The sequence below is a fragment of the Rhipicephalus microplus genome, chromosome 4 (assembly GCF_043290135.1).
Source record: "Rhipicephalus microplus isolate Deutch F79 chromosome 4, USDA_Rmic, whole genome shotgun sequence".
In the NCBI taxonomy this organism is placed as follows: domain Eukaryota; kingdom Metazoa; phylum Arthropoda; class Arachnida; order Ixodida; family Ixodidae; genus Rhipicephalus; species Rhipicephalus microplus.
The window spans coordinates 27,733,039-27,750,705 of NC_134703.1; the positions used below are offsets into that span (position 1 = coordinate 27,733,039).

At 43.7% G+C, this 17,667-nt stretch overlaps 1 protein-coding gene across 2 annotated transcripts in view; it reads left to right on the forward strand.

The window, feature by feature from the left end:
- Window positions 1-17,667, forward strand: part of LOC119171578 (thrombospondin type-1 domain-containing protein 7B) — a 242,658-nt gene that overhangs the window by 89,351 nt on the left and 135,640 nt on the right. For both annotated transcript variants that reach the window (XM_075892387.1, XM_075892386.1), the window contains exons 16-20: window positions 2,043-2,221; window positions 3,806-3,942; window positions 11,390-11,540; window positions 12,278-12,532; window positions 13,878-13,998. In XM_075892387.1, coding sequence (XP_075748502.1) covers window positions 2,043-2,221; window positions 3,806-3,942; window positions 11,390-11,540; window positions 12,278-12,532; window positions 13,878-13,998 — 843 coding nt within the window. The remainder of the gene's footprint in view (window positions 1-2,042; window positions 2,222-3,805; window positions 3,943-11,389; window positions 11,541-12,277; window positions 12,533-13,877; window positions 13,999-17,667) is intronic.

Genomic DNA, 17,667 nt, shown 5'->3' on the forward strand with positions numbered 1-17,667 from the left:
TTTTATTCTCTGTGTGAAAATATTAACGTTTGAAATGCAAGCCTTAAACGACCACCGACGGGTTATGACAAATGTAGGCGATTCTTCCCCTTCCTTTTTTGTTCATTGTGTGACCGTCTACTCCGTCCTATCAGTTTACGTTACATGATAGGGGCTATGCCTATCTATACGTATAATGAAAAGAGAGAATGACAATAAAATAATGGCAAAGAAGTTGACCAGGGCTAAGCCCGGTAGGCTTCCCTGTGCTGGGGAAGAAATGAGGAGGATACAGAGGAGGAGAGAAGTCACTTATGCATGCCTAATAATTGTAAGTAAGTGATTCTTAAATGAAAACAAAAAAGTGAGCCCCGTAACTGTCTCTCAGGGGTAGGACACCTCAACAGTAGCTCACGAAGGGTGGGGGTAAGGAGAGAAAAAAAGGATAGGATTAAAAGGTATAGAGATAGAGAGAGCGGAAGGAGAGAGTGAGGCACAGAGACAGCCACATACGCAAGTAAGGAGAAGATATGAAAGATGGACACGGTCGCAGGAGTCCGAGGACGGGCGTCAGGAGGTGGCGTAGTGCGAGCCAGTCGGCCAGAGCTGCGCTGCCGTCGGAGATCGCGGGGGCACAACCAGTCGGCACGAAATCCAGCGAGCGAGCCGCTTAATAATTGTCTTAAACTTTGTGCATCGAATGTGTGTTCCAGAAAATATGCTGATATTGCTACATGTGTTTTAATTGAATGTGTTCGGTTTTCATCCGCAAATATTTCTAGTAATGCTGGGTGCATAGCACGCCGCCATGTTTAAGCAGCTTCACAATTGTTTGAGATCATTCGATTAAGATTACGTGCGGACGCGAATAGTCTAGTGTATTCGAGAGCTTACGCGGCCACCAGCAATAAGACTCAAATCTTCGATAGCACATGAATAACAAGCCAATGCATTTTATCGCGTGGCGGATTACTGATGACCGACGCTCTGTTTGCTACGAGCACAGTGCAACGTCTATTACTTGTCGTTCGACCGCTCATTTACCGGGCACAGCTTCGCCTAATAAAGTTTCCGTCCTGAACTCCCCGACTGGTGCCTTTTCCAACATCACGACCACGAGACAGTAGCTACTGCTTTGATATGCGTACCCAAAATTGAGCAACATTTTCAATCGCCCAAAACTTCTGTTTGAGTAAACGCTGTCCTTTCTACTTCCGTTGTTTACGCCTGCGACGAACTTTAAATTACGCAACCGCAGACAGACTCATCGACCAACTAGCCGAATTCGCTGTCATAGTGATGCCTTTTTTTACATCTTACACATAAATCAATATTTTGTATGCCTCTACCAGTGTTCTCTCGTTCTGGCTGTTCGCTTTGTGAATTTTCGATGGTTGCTTTTATGAATTATGTCTTTTGGTGTTGCGAAGCTGGCTAATTTATACAAACGATGCCTGTACATTAGAATAAGTTGCTCAGACCTTTTTTTCGGCAATACCAGTTGTTCATTCCGAATCCAATAATCAGTCTTCATGTGCAGAGAGGTGACATGATGCACCCTCAGTTGTGCTAATCAGTTGTTTTCATGTCTCATTAGAGCAAGGCTTCTTTTCATACCATCATTGTTAATATTATGAAAAACTATTTCAAAGTTTATCATTTTGCCAAGTTGAATTGAATGGTCTCATTTCGGATGTTCGGTCTTGAGTTGTGTCCTCAGGAGGAGTTCATCACAGGTATGTCTGCAAAGCCACTCAATATTCTTTAACAAATCCTAATCATTTTTGCTACATTTTTAATCTGATACATTATATAATTTTTAATCGATGCAAGAATTCTTCTTGTGTGAACCATCCATATCTACCCCATTTTTCAGCTCACTCTATCCTAGTCAGTACACCGTAGTGGGTGTGAATCATTCACAGACATTCATAGACGACCGCAAGAACAGCACAAACCACCTCGTTCTTATCATCATCTAACGTTTTACGTTGATGGTACTTCATGATGATGCACAGAGGTCTAAACGCGTGCCATTCACACATTTGACGACTGTTCAACAGGCTTTGAGAATGTCACCTGCCAGGAACCTTGTCCTGTTGACTGCGTCATGGGCGAATGGTCCCCGTGGTCGCGGTGCGACGCCGTTTGCGGTGGTGGCACCCGCACCCGAACCCGCAGGGTTGTCCGCTGGCACCAACACGGTGGAAGACCCTGCACGGTCACTGCTCCGAATGACATGGTGAACGCAATTTCTTCTTCTTTTTGTAGAAAACCCTTTCCTTCTGTTTAAAAGGTTTAGGGCACCAAATTTCGAGGCATTGAAAAAGCTTGCCGTAGGGTTTTATTGTGTGCAATGGCACTGTACACGAAATGTCAATCAGACGCTTAAACTTTATATGATTTCGCTTCCAAAGTGTGTCTGAATGCTCTTTCTTGCGATTGAGCCCCGTTGCGAGCGCAATGACACTGGTGTCACTCTGTAGGAGGCGTAACGAAAACTTTAGTGACGTTATGTCTTATTAGAGTGATTGCACAGTGAGCGGTGACAAGCAGCACCATAATACCGGGCAAGCCTCGAGAGCATCGCCTGCGAAATCACTCTCGGTCATTTTTCTCAGCATGTCGCTGAGCTAGAGAATATTGTAAAACTCGAAAAGACAAACTGACCAAAGAAGAACACAGTTTAGTTTATAAGTAAACTGTGCTCCTTTTTTTTGTCGGCGTATCTTTTCGCGTTTTACACTGAGAGGACTCGGCGACGGAAGCAAGGCGACAATATAACGAATATTACTTTAATAAGCAGCAGCTACGGTATGAACACAGTCATGGTGTTCACACGCACCTAGGAAAAAATACGAAATGGCGTCACGACTAGACCAACAAGGAAGCGCAAAGCTGCTAGATTACGCGCAGTTTCGCTACACTATGCATTTCCCCGGCCAGACCTGCCGTCAAGCTTTAGATTTCAACTTTATAATATTGCTGGCATTTTCTAAACTACATGATAAACAGCGAGCGCATATTGAAAGCGTCAGATTGGTTACGCGTGCGTGTGTGCGAGAACAGACGACATATCACTCTGTGCGTCACAGAATTGTGGTCCCGCAAGACCATGCTTCAGTGACATCAGTATACAGTGTGGCACCCCTACAACAAAACCCAATATTTTTCACATAAATAATGCAATCATAAATTAAATACGGAGAGTATTTTAATCCTTGAGCGAATAATATGCTCCCTGCAACAAAGAAAAACGTTTAACTTAATTTTTCGATCCCTTAAACGTGCGCTCACCGACTTTGGACATTGCAAATTATTAAGTGCACTGTTTAGAAAACTCGGTAGTAAACTGCCACCTGCAAATTATAAAAGGTATGAGACAAATTAATGACTCCTAAACAGTCACACTTACACGTGCACTATGCAACAGGCTTCTTTTACCATGATCCCTGCTTTGAGATAAATTCGGAACTTACACACGCGAAATCATACGTCCCAGACACCACTTCATGTGCCCGCAACTGCACATCCGGAGCTCTGAGAGGAAGTGAAACAATAGATAAATAATAAATTTAATTCATATGTCCTAGTTGTCAAAAATATATTATAGTTGTGTGGTGCGGCAGTAGGAAATATTTATATCCCCTCGATTTTTGGGGTGCACTTATATACGAGTATACGGGTATTTTCGCAATTAGCCAGCCCTCTTGTCCTTCATGACTGGTAGTTCAAACAGCATGCCTTTGTATTTAGAAGTGCAGCACATCGAACGAGAGCGAAAACGTCAGCTTTCCGTGCGAACATTTCTGAATTCGTGCTGCAGGAAACTCAGACCGATACGTGCATCGTGGACTGCGGACGCAACGTGTGGCTCCCGTCAGGATGGACCCCGTGTCGACCCTTGAATATGACCAAAAAGCTGCGGTGTGGCGTTGAAGGAGTCAGGACGAGATCTATCCTGTAAGTATCATTTACTGTGGGAGGAACTGCAAAAAAAATCGCCTTTTTCGAGCCTCAGTACTCCATGCTATAAAATCTATGCGATTTGTCGGGGAGTTATTTGTTTCATTTCGTTTCATTTATTTACCTTAAATATCTCACAGACGTGTGAATAGTATTCACTGTGGGAAAAACTGCAGAAAAAAACCACCTTTTTTAAGTCTCTCTACTCTATGCTATAAAATCTATGCGATTTGTCGGGTAGTTCTTTCTGTCATTTCGTTTCATTTAATTACCTTAAATACCACACAGGGGTGTGACATAAACAGAAATCACAAAATTTTTTTATGAACAAATCTTGTCATTTCTTCGACGAAGGTAAGTGAGATGGTGATGCAAGCGGTGGCGTAGGGAACGCTTTTCTAAACTTCGGCTAAGCTGTGGAGAAATGAAGACGAGCAAGTAAACGTACATGCACTTGAACGGGAAACGTTAAAAAAATTACCCGTGCTCGTTGAAATGCGCATAGGAGGTGGAATGTAAGTTATTATTCTTTAGGTGATGTATAGTGACAGTTAGTTAAATTTACTTGGTTTCCCGGACATATAGGTGCATTTATAGCATGACACATGCCCAATTATCCACCGTAATCACGAGAACTAGTGGCAGGAACTAGTGTCTAAAGATTCTTTTTGCTTGTGTTGCATCTATACCTCTCGATCTGTTGGTTTGCTGTGACGTTGAGGCTAATCCTGGTCCTCTTACGGAAAAGGAAATGCTATCTGAGCTACTCGCTGGCCAAAAAACAATGAAAGCAGCTATTGACAAAGTACAGGCCAATCAGAAAGATTTAGCAGAAAAATTTGGCACGCTAGCAGAACGAGTTGAGGCCATTGAGCGTCACATGAATAAATTTTCTTCATTGCCTAAACAACTGAAAGAAACTGAGAATTCTATGACTCAAATGCAACAAAAACTAACATCCCTTGAAGACAAAGTTGATGATTTTGAAAATCGGAGCCGTAGAAATAACTTAATCATTTATGGCCTAAAGGAACCCCCTAGGGAAACACCTCAGACACTTCAGGATAGCGTCAATGAAATCCTCGAGAAGAAACTAGGTATAAGGGCAATTACTGTTGAAAGATGTCACAGGCTTGGCCGCGAAATTGAAAACAAAGACAGACCAGTTATTCTAAAATTTATTGATTATTTTTTTTTATTTGAATATACTGCAGGCCCTTCACGGCCCAAGCAGGAGTGGGTACACAGATACATCGAAATACATACATTGCCAGAGAAGAAAAAAAAATGAACAAAAAATCGTGAGGAGATGTCTGTTTTGAAAGTTACGCACAAGTTAAAGCGCTTGGTATTGTCCTTTTCTGAGGATTTTTCATACTGGGTTCGTGAGGCACGCAGAAATCTGTGGAAAAGTTCGGAAAAAGCGAGAGAGAACCGTGCTAAAGTAAAGCTTCTCTACAATTGACTGAGTGTGGATGGGAACTTGTTTATTTGGGATGAAGCGAAAAATGCACGTGTTAAGCTAAGGAAGAATGGAAAATGACGGAGCATGGGCAGTCTTCAGTCGCTGAAAATACTAAATTTAAACTGTAGAAGTGTTATTAGCAAAACCACAGAATTAGAAGGAACCCTCCTGGCCTATAGTCCCCATATTGCTATCCTAACTGAAACACGGTTGCACGATAACATACTTGATAGTGAATTTGTTCCTCGGGGCTACCGTGTGTACCGGAATGGCCGTGTGAGTAGAGGCGGTGGGGTGGCGATCCTGTTTAGACAGTCATTGCAAATTACAAAAATGCGTGACATACATAATGTCGAGGGCATATTTTGCAAAGCGTATCACTAAAAGGCCAGGTATGTTATTGGGGCTATTTATCGTCCACCCAATTTCTCCATGGATGTTCTGGATGAATTACACAATTACCTTGTCGCGCATGTGAAGCCTGAGGATCGGATAATTCTAGCTGGAGATTTTAATTTGCCGCATGTTAACTGCCCATCTTTCTCTTTGCAACAACCTAACTATAAAATTGGTGAAAGAATGATCGATATAGCGTTTTCTTTTGACTTGATGCAAGTCATTGATGAATTCACTCGAATACAGGCAAACTCTTGTTCAATTCTAAATCTCTTTTTCATTAGTGGCTCAATCTCTGCTCAAGCTAGCTGCTCTGTTCTCCCTGGAATATCTGATCATCAGGCTGTGATACTTACGCTTTCTGATGTTGTTTTAAAGAAAAATTGCAAGAGGGTCTCGTTCCCAAACTTTTCACGCGCAGATGATACTTCAATATTGGACTTACTATCATTTGAATTTGATTCTTTTTCGAGTTGCACTGCTGATATTCATTATTTGTGGAAGCGTTTCAAGGACCTTATAAATTTGTGTATTGAAAGATTTGTTCCACGCATTGTAAAAAAATGGAAAGGAAAGAACCCCTGGATATTTCGGGAAACGTTGCAGTTGCGAAGACGGCTCAAACGTATAAAAAATCAGAGACGGTACTCTAAAGACGTAGGTATCCTCCAACAAAGAATTTCTGAACTGGCTTCTCAACTAAAAGCAAATGTATTGTCTGACAAGGAACGCTATTATGGCCAACAACTCCCGAGTCTCACGTCTTCGTCTCCCGAGAGGTTCTGGAGTTTAATTTCGCCCAATCCTGTGACTACTGATGTTTTTGAAATTGACGGTGTGGAAACTAGTGACTCCTTTGTTATTTCTAATGCTTTCAATGATCATTTTAAGTCTGTTTTTACAAAGGATAATGGAGTCCTGGAAACATTTGATATGGCAGGCCCTCCCCAATCAAATATTGTCATAAGTGAAGAGGGAGTTTTTAATTTACTTTTAAAGCTTGATGTTAAAAAATCTTCAGGTCCTGATGGAGTACCAAATGAGTTCTTAAAACGCTATGCACAATGGGTTTCAAAGTACCTAACAATTCTTTTTTCTAAATCTCTGAAAGATGGTCAAGTTCTGGATGACTGGGTAACTGCTAAAGTCAAGCCCCTACATAAGAGTGGAAACCCTCATTCTGTTAATAACTATCGGCCGATCTCATTAATTTCAACTTCCTGTAAACTACTTGAGCATATAATACATAGGCATATTTCAGAATTCCTAGATAAGCACAATATTTTGTCAGGTTCACAACACGGATTCAGGAAAGGATTTTCTACTTGTACTCAGCTGGTAACTACAGTTCATAATTTCGCACTATCTATAAATTCCGAAAAGCAGGTAGATGCAAATTTTATGGATTTTGTTAAAGCTTTCGATACGGTCTCTCACAATAAATTACTCTTCAAATTGGATTTAATTCTTAAGAATGCTCAGCTTCTAAATTGGATTTCCGGTTATCTTTCGAATCGAAAACAGTACGTCTTTTTCAAGGACCATTGTTCTCGTACAGTACTGGTTGACTCGGGTGTTCCCCAAGGCTCTGTGCTCGAACCCCTCCTCTTTTTATTGTTCATAAATGATATATCACATGATATACCTGTAAAAGTTAAGTTATATGCGGATGATTGCATCCTGTACTCGGAAATAGAAAACCATGCTGATCAAATTCATTTAAACGATGCATTTCAAAAGGCCATTCGTTGGTGCGATAAATGGCAGATGTAAGTTAATTTTAAAAAGACCGTTTTCATGAAAATTTCTCACAAACGTAACACTCTTCATTTTGCATATTCAGCCAACAATTTTTTTTTTGCAGGAAGTACAACACTACAAGTACCTTGGTCTTTGGATTTCGAATGACCTTAACTGGACTAGACATATTAACACTGTAATAAGCTCGTGCAATTACAAATTATTTTATCTTAGACGAGCTCTTAAGCACTCCACTCCCGCCGTTCGCCTTCTTGCATTTCATGCGATTGTTCAACCTACTTTAGATTATGCATCCATAATTTAGTACCCTTACACCAGAAAAAATATCAGCGAAATGGAGAAAATTCAAAAGAAAGCTGTTAGGTTTATTTATAACAGTTTTGGTCGTACTTCAATAACATGTTTATTAGCAAAAGCTAACCTCCCAACACCTACACAAAGAAATAAAGTATTGAGATCGAAATTTTTCTTTCAGTTAGTTAAAGGTTATTTTAAGTTAGACTTATCACATATACTTCATTTGTCCACAGGGTATACCACAAGGCAGAGGCATGCCTTTACAATAACCCCATTTTCCACCCGTAATAACACATTCAAGTATTCGTTCTTCCCTACGACAATTACCGAATGGAATAACCTTAGTAACGAAGTTGTTTCCCAGTCATGCTTGAACCTTTTTGCTGCGCAGCTCTAGCAGCGAGTGTCTAATTTTTATGACATGTGCTCCTGTTGTTTATTTCAATCGCTGTAACCATTCTCCACTTGTGATCATCTTGAATTTAGCGCTGTAGGCCCGTGTGCTCAGATTTGGGTGCACGTTAAAGAACCCCAGGTGGTCTAAATTTCCGGAGCACTCCACTACGGCGTCTCTCATAATCATATAGTGGTTTTGGGACGTCAAACCCCACATATCAATCAATCGATTTAGCGCTCACTTCTCTATATGTTCTTATGCCGGTTTATTACAAACCACTGTTCTTTTTTTCGTTCTGAAAGTGTGTAAATGCCTTAGCTGTTTTATATTTATTTTGTTTGCCGATTTGTAAACTTATCAAATGTCTATCCACCCTGCCAAAACCCTATGTTAGGGTTTCAGTATTCATAAATAAAAAAATAAATAAATAAGGAGGCATGCAGAGTTGTTCAGCGTTTAGGTACCTCACCAGCCATTTGACTAATTTGGTACTTTCTGTGATGCACGTGAGTTTTATATGCAGAGCAATTTATTGAGGCAGGCTGTCGTGAGCTATCGCCATCCCTTGTCGCAACGCAGGCAACGCTGCATCTACCATAGCCGGCTGTAGCTTATCGAGTGGGTGCTCGTGCCAAAAAGAAGCCTTGTTTCTCTTGATTTTTGAGTGCCTTGGTGAATATTTAATCTACAGGCATCACTACTATGGCAATAAACTCAACACAAACCTCGTATAAAATTAAATGAGGAAGCAAGCGAGAAATAGACAGAGAGAGAAATAAAAGGGTAAATGGGAACGAAGTAAAAATTAATAGGAAATGATTGATATGCGGCGTTTAACGTCCCAAAATCACCATATGATTATGAGAGGCACCATAGTGGAGGACTCCGGAAGTTTCGACCACCTGAAGTTCTTTAACGTGTATAAGTCTGAGCACACGGGCCTACAGTATTTTCACCTCCGTCGAAAATTCAATCTAGTGAGCTGTGGGTCAGCAACCGAGTAGCTCAACCACTAGACCACCGTGGCGGGGTGAATTAGGAATACGAAAAAAGAACTCGTAAAAAGCAGAAAACAAGAACAGGAAAGAAATAGAAGAAAGAGGCAAGGGAGAACCGAACAGAAAGGACTCTTTCCCAGCAGTTTTTTCAGGCTTTCCGCGACTATAAGGCAAAGCGGCCTTAACATTTAGGAGCTAACCTCCTTCGGTCCGCACTCCTACATCAGCGCCGTTATCGTCGAAGCTCCCTGCACCGAGAGAGCGCGCCGAGTAAAAAATTGGCCCGAATCTGCATGTTACACTGCAAATTTCGTCGAAAGACGATAGTATTGTGTCTGGAGGGAGTGAAGAAAACGTTTATTTGACGTTCTGCGCAAGAAAATTGGTGAATTGTATTCTGGAGGCGCTGCATTTGAGCGCCTCGAGCGTGTAGCAGAAGCGAACGAGCGCATCGAGGCACAACAGACACGAGCGCCATCTTGCAGCTATCTTCGAAAACAAAGGCGTGCGCGCCCGCGCAGAAAGATGCGTGCCAGTCTCGGAGGTGATAAGGTGTAGAACGGAGAGCGACAGGCAGGTGCCACCACCGTGTCGTCATAGCAAAGCGCTGGAGACACTCACCTTCTTGAGCATCGCGTTGCTCTGTCTGCGCAGCGCGATAAATGCTACAGTCTTTAGAGTTACTCGTGTGTGCCTCTTCTAGTATAAAGGAAGACCTACAAAACATCGTCGTTTGGTTATGGGGCCTCAGATATGTGCAATAATTGCATTTTAATTGACAATCGCACAACTATGAATGCTATACCTTGAGCAATATTGGTGGGCGCTGCTGATGGGGTTGGCAGTTTGATGGCGTTTGACGTATTGATAAGGGCAGACAAACTGACAAATGTACAGACAGTCAGACAGTCAGACAGGCAGGCAGGCGGGCGGGCGGGCAAGCGATCGGGCGGGCGGGCGGGCAGGCAGGCGGGTAGGTGAAAGGCGAAAGGCGGGTGGGCAGGCAGTCAGGCAGGCAGGCAGGCAGGCAGGCGGGCAGGCGGGCGTGCAGGTGAAAGGCGAAAGGCGGGCGGGCAGGCAGGCCAAAATTTTTCCAACGAAGGTTCCCAAGAAAAACTATCGTCTTTAATAACGGGTGCGCGCCCCAGAGAGCGGGAGCGCAGTTTTGGCGGCAGATGGTTCGCGCTGCGCTGCGCGCACCGGGCACTGACACACTCAGTTGTTCCCATCACTTAGCGCCACAAACGCTTTCCCCATGCGCTCCCCACCCTAGCGCTTTCATGAAAGCAAGCATCGAGTTCGTGCAGATAGTGGTTTGCGTCCTATTTCTAAGTGGCTCCACTCATTGGTAGTACTCATAAACATAGCAGCTGCTAGGTTTTTTTTAAGATGATAGTCTTTCTTGGGGACCTTCGACGCAAAAATTTCTGTCTGTCTGTACATCTGTCTGTTTGTCTACCTTTAACGGTACTCTAAACGGCACCAAAGTGGCCAAACGATACTCCAAACGGCCGACCCCATCCGCTGTGCCCACCAATATTGTTCAAGATTCAGCGTTCATACTTGTGCAATTGTCAATTAAAAAGCAATTATTGCGCACAGCGGAGGCACCATAACAACACGTCAATATTCTGTATGGGTGTCTTTTACTAGAGAAGGCATACATAAGTACTTCTAAGGACCGTAGCGTTTATCACGTTGCGCTGACCAGGCAACGCTTGCACGAAAAGGCAAGTGTTTCCAACGCTTCGCTAAGACGACACGTAGTGTCACCTACCTGTCGCCTTGCGTTATACACCTTATCATCTCCGAGACGGGCGCGCAGTGCGCGCGCGCTTCGTATTCCAAAATAACATCCAGATAGCGATCACGTCTCACGTGTGACGTGAGTTGATGCGCTCGTTCGCTTCCGCTGCACGCTCGAGGCACTCTAACGCAGCGCCTCTAGAATACCGTTCACCAATTTTCCTGCGCAGGACATCAAATAAACGTTTTGTTCACTCTCTCCAGACTCAAGACTATAGTCTTTCGACGACATTTGCAGTGTAACTTGCAGATACGGGGCATTTTTTTTTCAAATTTTCTTCGTATAATAAAAATGATAACTTTTGTTTTACATATTTATTGCAGGTGCATGTCTGTGCTCAACAGTGACCCCTACCAAGAACTGACCGAAGATGAGTGCGATCCACTGCAGAAGCCCCTCGACAGCGAAGCGTGCAAATTGCACTGTCCGGGAGAGTGTGTGGTCTCTGAGTGGTCCCAGTGGTCATCGTGTTTGGTGAGCACGTTACCAGTCACGGCTGATTTATTTTCTCGTTTCAACAGGACCTTTTTTGCCATTATTGTTATATGATAAAGCGTGTATTTTGCGCACATTAGGCCACGCGTGAAGAAAGCACACATCAACAAACGTACGGGTAGCGCTACCAGACAATTATGACGGAAGACCCCAAAACTACGTAGTGCATGCATGCGCAGACTAGTCACAAACCTAGGATATGCACTGGTTCAGCAGTCTTGTCATCGATCGACAAAGCAGTGTTGATGTATCACTGATACAAAATGTGGTGTTTCTATATTGTAAGCTTTGAATTATTCGCGTATATATATTAGCTTGTCTAACTGTTTTACTACTGTGACAAACTCAGCGATTCTTAAGCTTCTTTTTCGTCTTTTTTGAATATAAGAGCTCAATTTCCTTCATTGAGGTGTAGTGGAAATGAGACCAAAGCTTTGTTTTTCTATGCGTATGTATTTTCTTATAGCTGACACACCTTGAATTTCTGTTAATGCATTTGCTTAGCATGATTTATTTATTATTTATTACATACTGCTAGCGTGTCTGCCACTCCTAAGCAGGATTTGGCATACGTAATTTTTGGTGTAACAGAACTAGCATGTAAAGTCAGAAAGACATTGTCGCTGAATTAACTGTTACAGATCGTTGAAGAAGACTCCTTCCGTACCGTCAAATGCACTATTATATAAATAAAAAACACCATTTTGTCTTTCCAGGACCCAGAACTGGGAGCCGTTATCACCGAGCGAAATCGCACTCGTCGGATGCTTCGACCAGAGAGGCATGGCAGGCACTGTCCGTACCGTTTAGTTGAGACGGATGTCTGTCTGAAGCACCACTGGGAGCTAGGAGCACCGGGTTCTTGCGTCGTCAACAGCGGCACCCCTTGTGGCAGTGGAGTTTCCAGGGCGCCTCTTTACTGCGTGAGGGACTCGGATGGTTTGCGCGTGGACTACAAGTATTGCGATCCGGTAAGCGAACTTGTAGTTAAGGTTCGAATTCCGTCTACTTATCTTTCACTCATGTGCTTACATTCAGGTGCACGTTGATCAACGCTGGATGGTCAAAGCGAATCCGTTGTGGCGTGTTTCATATACGTATCATGGTTCTACCACGTTAGGCCTCACAAGTTCACCTTACTTTCCTAGAATATATACACGTTTTCACAAATTTACAAATCGGGTTCCAAAAGCCCATATATGAAAGAGTACCTCCTGTCAGACAATACACCTTGCTCAAACGTATGCGGCAAGATACAGCAATGTTGTATATTTTGCTAAGACGGACACAAATATGAGTTTATATAGTACAACGAAAACAGGAATCAGTAAACTGGCAATAGAGACCACCAAAATAATGCAAAGAAGTTATATATTGTCAAATCAACATTTGAAAACAATGAAAGCAATAAGAACAGGGTGACATGTGGTACAAGCCTAAAGTTATTTATATTATTAATAATCTCCCCCTTTTATATTTTTTATTTAGCGTATCCTTTCAACTAATTTATTCTCTTGCCCCTCTTCCCATCACAAGGTAAAAGCCAGCTGGCTCCAAAACCCTTCTGTCCCCGCTTGCTGTTTTTCAGCATCCTTCTTTCTTGATCGCCCCGCCGCGGTGGTCTAGTGGCTAAGGTACTCGGCTGCTGATACGCAGGTCGCAGGATCTAATCCCGGCTGCGGCGGCTGCATTTCTGATGGAGGTGAAAATGTTGTAGGCCTGTGTGCTCAGATTTGGGTGCACGTTAAAAAACCCCAGGTGGTTGAAACTTTCGGAGCCCTCCACTACGGCGTCTTTCATAATCATATGGTGGTTTTGGGACGTTAAACCCCACATATCAATCAATCAATCTTCCTTGATCCCATTCTATATATATATATATATATATATAAATATAAGGGGAAAAAGTATATACCTAAGGGCTCGTTTTTTCCGTGTTTTCACACAATATTATTGAGATCTAACAGACAGTAATGCAAAGAAATGTACAGGGGAAGTTATTAGAAACAATGGAATGTAAATAGGAAAGAAAAGTGGGTGAAAAAATAACCAGCCGTGAGCAATACATTCCTGTACATTCCTTGGCATTACTGTCTGTTAGATCTCATAATATATATATATATATATATATATATATATATATATATATATATATATATATAGTTCAATTATTCTTTCTCTCTGATTACATTTCTTCACGTATTATTCGTAACTGTTGTTTTTTTTATTGCTCAGTATTCTTTTTCGCTCTATGAGGCATGCAAGACGTTGGCTACAGCCTCCTCATTCAGTAATTACTTTCTTATCACTTCACAGAACACTAGGCCATCGACCAAGCATGTGGAGACGGCTTGCAACGTGACTTGTCCCATCGACTGCGTGGTCTCAGAATGGTCAGAGTGGGATCTAACCGGATGCGAGCCCTGCGGTAGTTTTGGTGAGGGTTCATTGTTTATTTGATGATCGCACATATTCGCCCTAAAAACATGTACTCTTATGAACGTAGGATAATATGACCAGTCTTACTCACTTTTGTCTTGATTACTTATCTCTGCTATAAAAGTGACGTTAATGTGACGTCACGTGTTTTTTTGAAAGTTACAGATTGTGTACACGATCAACTGAAAAAAATTATCAATTTTATATGTATATTTTTGTAATGTTGTTTCCGGCCATTTCTCATTTTAAAAATGAAAATCGATGTTAAAATGTTTCATAAAAAAAGATGCACATCTTGATAAACACATCTGAGGCTGTTGTATCATATTTATTGAACTTATTCCTATCATACGTAGTATTAACTTCCTCTCTAGATGATAAGCTAGATGGAGGACGACGACGAAGTGTATTTCTACCGAACGCTGCCTATTTCGTTTGGTGTTTTTTGTGTGAATTTACGTTTTATCCGAGGATCATCGCTCTCCTGCGGGCAGCGATGGATCCAGGCCCCACCGTACGCAATCCGGACTTGGCGTCACCTTCGACGTCAACCTCAAGGAAGCGCAACAGCCGGGAGGACGACAGCACCAGTGACAGCACTGAACTGTACACGGCGTGTAGTGAAGACAGCGACGAAAGTTTTATCCCTGCAGTGAAGCGTAAAGCTAAAAGAAGAATGGTCGGCGCGTCTTCGCCAGCTAGCGTCTCTACCGTGAAGGCGGCGTGCAGTTCTGAACGCCATACCATACTTTTTGTTCCTGTCGACTCTTCGATCAACCTGAAAAACATGAACAGGCAAGTGATATCAGCGCGTCTCGAAGCTATGGTGCCTAAGGAGATAAAGGATATTAGACTCAACCCACGGAAGAATATCTTGGCCATAGACGTTGAGCACCCGGCTGCGCTACATACCCTGCGAACTGTCACTGAGCTTGGAGGCATCTATCTCAGAACTTACATTCCGCAGGATAGTGACACGACGACAGGCGTCATTTATGACGTTGATGTTTCCATACCGAACGCAGACCTTCCTGTTCTGATAAAGCCAGCTACTGGGGCAACGGACATATGGCAAGTATGCCGGCTTGGCAAATCCCGTTGCATCAAGGTGACCTTCAAAGGTGATTGCATCCCATCACATGTAAAGGTTGGTCATTTTCGTCACGTTGTCCGACCATACATCCCGAGACCACTACAGTGCCACAACTGTCTAAAACTGGGTCATGTTAGTGCTGTGTGCAACAACAAGCAAGCATGCCCACGTTGTGCCGGACCCCACAAAGCAGAGGCTTGCCAAGCAACTCTCCTAAAATGCAGCAACTGCAACGGCAACCATGAGACCTCGTCCAAAGACTGCCCAGTACTGAAGAAAGAGAGGAGCATTCTGAGACAAATGGTTAAAGACGGATCCTCACGAAAGGAAGCGGTAACGGTTGTTCAACGACGGCGTTCCCGTCGACGGCGGTGCTCGAAGAAAAGAAAAAGCAGTCCTGTGCCGAAGGTGCCTTCACTAACGCCGCCACCGCCACCACCACCGCCGCCACGACCACAGAGACCTCCCCCGCCCCCGCCACCAGGTGGGGTACGTCCAGAGGTACCGGAAGACACTGTGGCGCTACAGAGAACATCCGGCTCTGACTGGCCCACTTTACCGCGGGTACACGTGTCTACGGAACCGCAATATCGACAGTCAACAACGAATATGCCCCCAGCAGGCAGTCTGTCCGCCCAAGAGGTACAAGTCTTTTCTGTACTGAGGTCGTTCATGAGTGTTATTCGCACTCTATTGGATAGTCTACAGATCCCTGCCGCTAAATGCGCGCTGCAAATCTTAGACACACTAGAACCAGTTCTTGCCGGACTTCAGTAACAATATGGCGCACCATAGACCGCATCAGCCTTTCCGAGAAAAAGTCAAGCGTGCTTCCATAATTCAGTGGAACGCAAGAGGTCTACAGTCAAGAATGCCTGAGTTCCGACAATTCATTTTCGAAAATAAGTTTCCCATCGTCATCATTTGTGAACCGCATTTTTCAAAAATACCTCGTCTGTCGGGCTATGAATCGTTCGTTTCTTCAACGTGCATTGAGCGAAGTCAAGTTGCTGTGTACATCCGTAAAGAACTCACTTACGTTCTCCAAAGAGTAGATTCTCACAATGGAAATCACTACGTGTGTCTATATGTTAAAAAGAAGAAGTTGTCGTTTACACTGATAGGCGCATATATAGCGCCGTCAGGTCGACTAGATCAACAAATCTTGAATGGTATATTTGCAACGACTCCAGCGCCTTGGATATTGATGGGTGACTTCAACGCCCATCATCCATTGTGGGGAAGCATCAGGACAAATCGAAAAGGCACGGACCTAGTTGATCTCGCATCAGAGCACGGGCTTCTGGTGCTGAACGACGGCAGCCCTACTTATCTCCGAGGAGTAACTTACAGCAGTTGCCTGGACTTGACATTAGTGCCGCGCCATTGTCACGAAAGTCCAATGGTTCACAGATATTGAAACACGTGGCAGCGACCATATCCCCACGTACGTGACAGTCAGAGGTTTGGACGATTCTCCTTCCCCTGGACATTCAAGACTTATTGACTGGGAAGAGTTTCAGATATCAGTGGAGAGCAAGTGCATGCACGGACCACCGGAATCCGTTGAAGAAGTGATTAGTTGTGCAATGGAGACTTCCACGAAGATATGTTCGAAAGAATCGAGACGCACGGCACTCGACCAAGAGTTAGAACAACTTAGAGCGGTCCGCCGACGTGCCGAAAGACGATACAGACGCACGAAATCTATCTCTGACCTCAGAGAATCCAGACGCATTCAGAAAAAAATCCAGCGTCGAATGCACAAACTTCATGAACAACGGTGGAAGAATTTTTGTGACTCGCTAGACCCTCGAAAGCCCTTGTCTCCCGTATGGAGGACTCTTCGAGGTATTCACTCGCATCCGCAACAACGTCACCCCTTCGCCGCTCTGGCGCTACATCAACGTCGCTCACAGCTTGATGTTTCTGGGGAATTTTGTGCAAAGATCGCCAGCGACATCTCTATACCGATCGATCTAATGCCACAGGATGTTCCAGTCGCACGAGATCAGCAAATGGAGGTTGCGTTCACCATGGAAGAACTTCATGCGGCATTGAACACATGCAGACGCTCATCGTCCCCAGGTCCGGATGGGGTGACCTATACTGCCCTACGTCACCTAGGCCCGAAGGCACAGCGCTGTCTCCTGGACATTTTCAATAAGTCTTGGCATGATGGAATGGTGCCTGATGAGTGGAAGTGTAGTCGCCTGGTGCCTTTGCTGAAGCCCGGAAAGTCTCCATTCGATTTGGCATCATACCGGCCTATAGCACTAGCAAGCTGCGTTGGCAAGGTCATGGAGAGGATGCTGCTTACACGCATGGAATGGTACCTGGAACATTATAACATCTATCCTGATGCTATGGCTGGCTTTTGACGAGGTCGGTCCTCAGTTGATAGTGTTATTGACTTAGTGACCTCTGTTCAGCATCAGAAAGCGCAGAAGCGGCTGTCGGTAGCTCTGTTCTTAGACGTGAAGGGTGCCTATGACAACGTGACCCACGAGGCTGTTCTCAATGCTCTTGAAGCAGCTGAACTTGGAGGTCGTGTCTTTCGATGGGTAAGAAGCT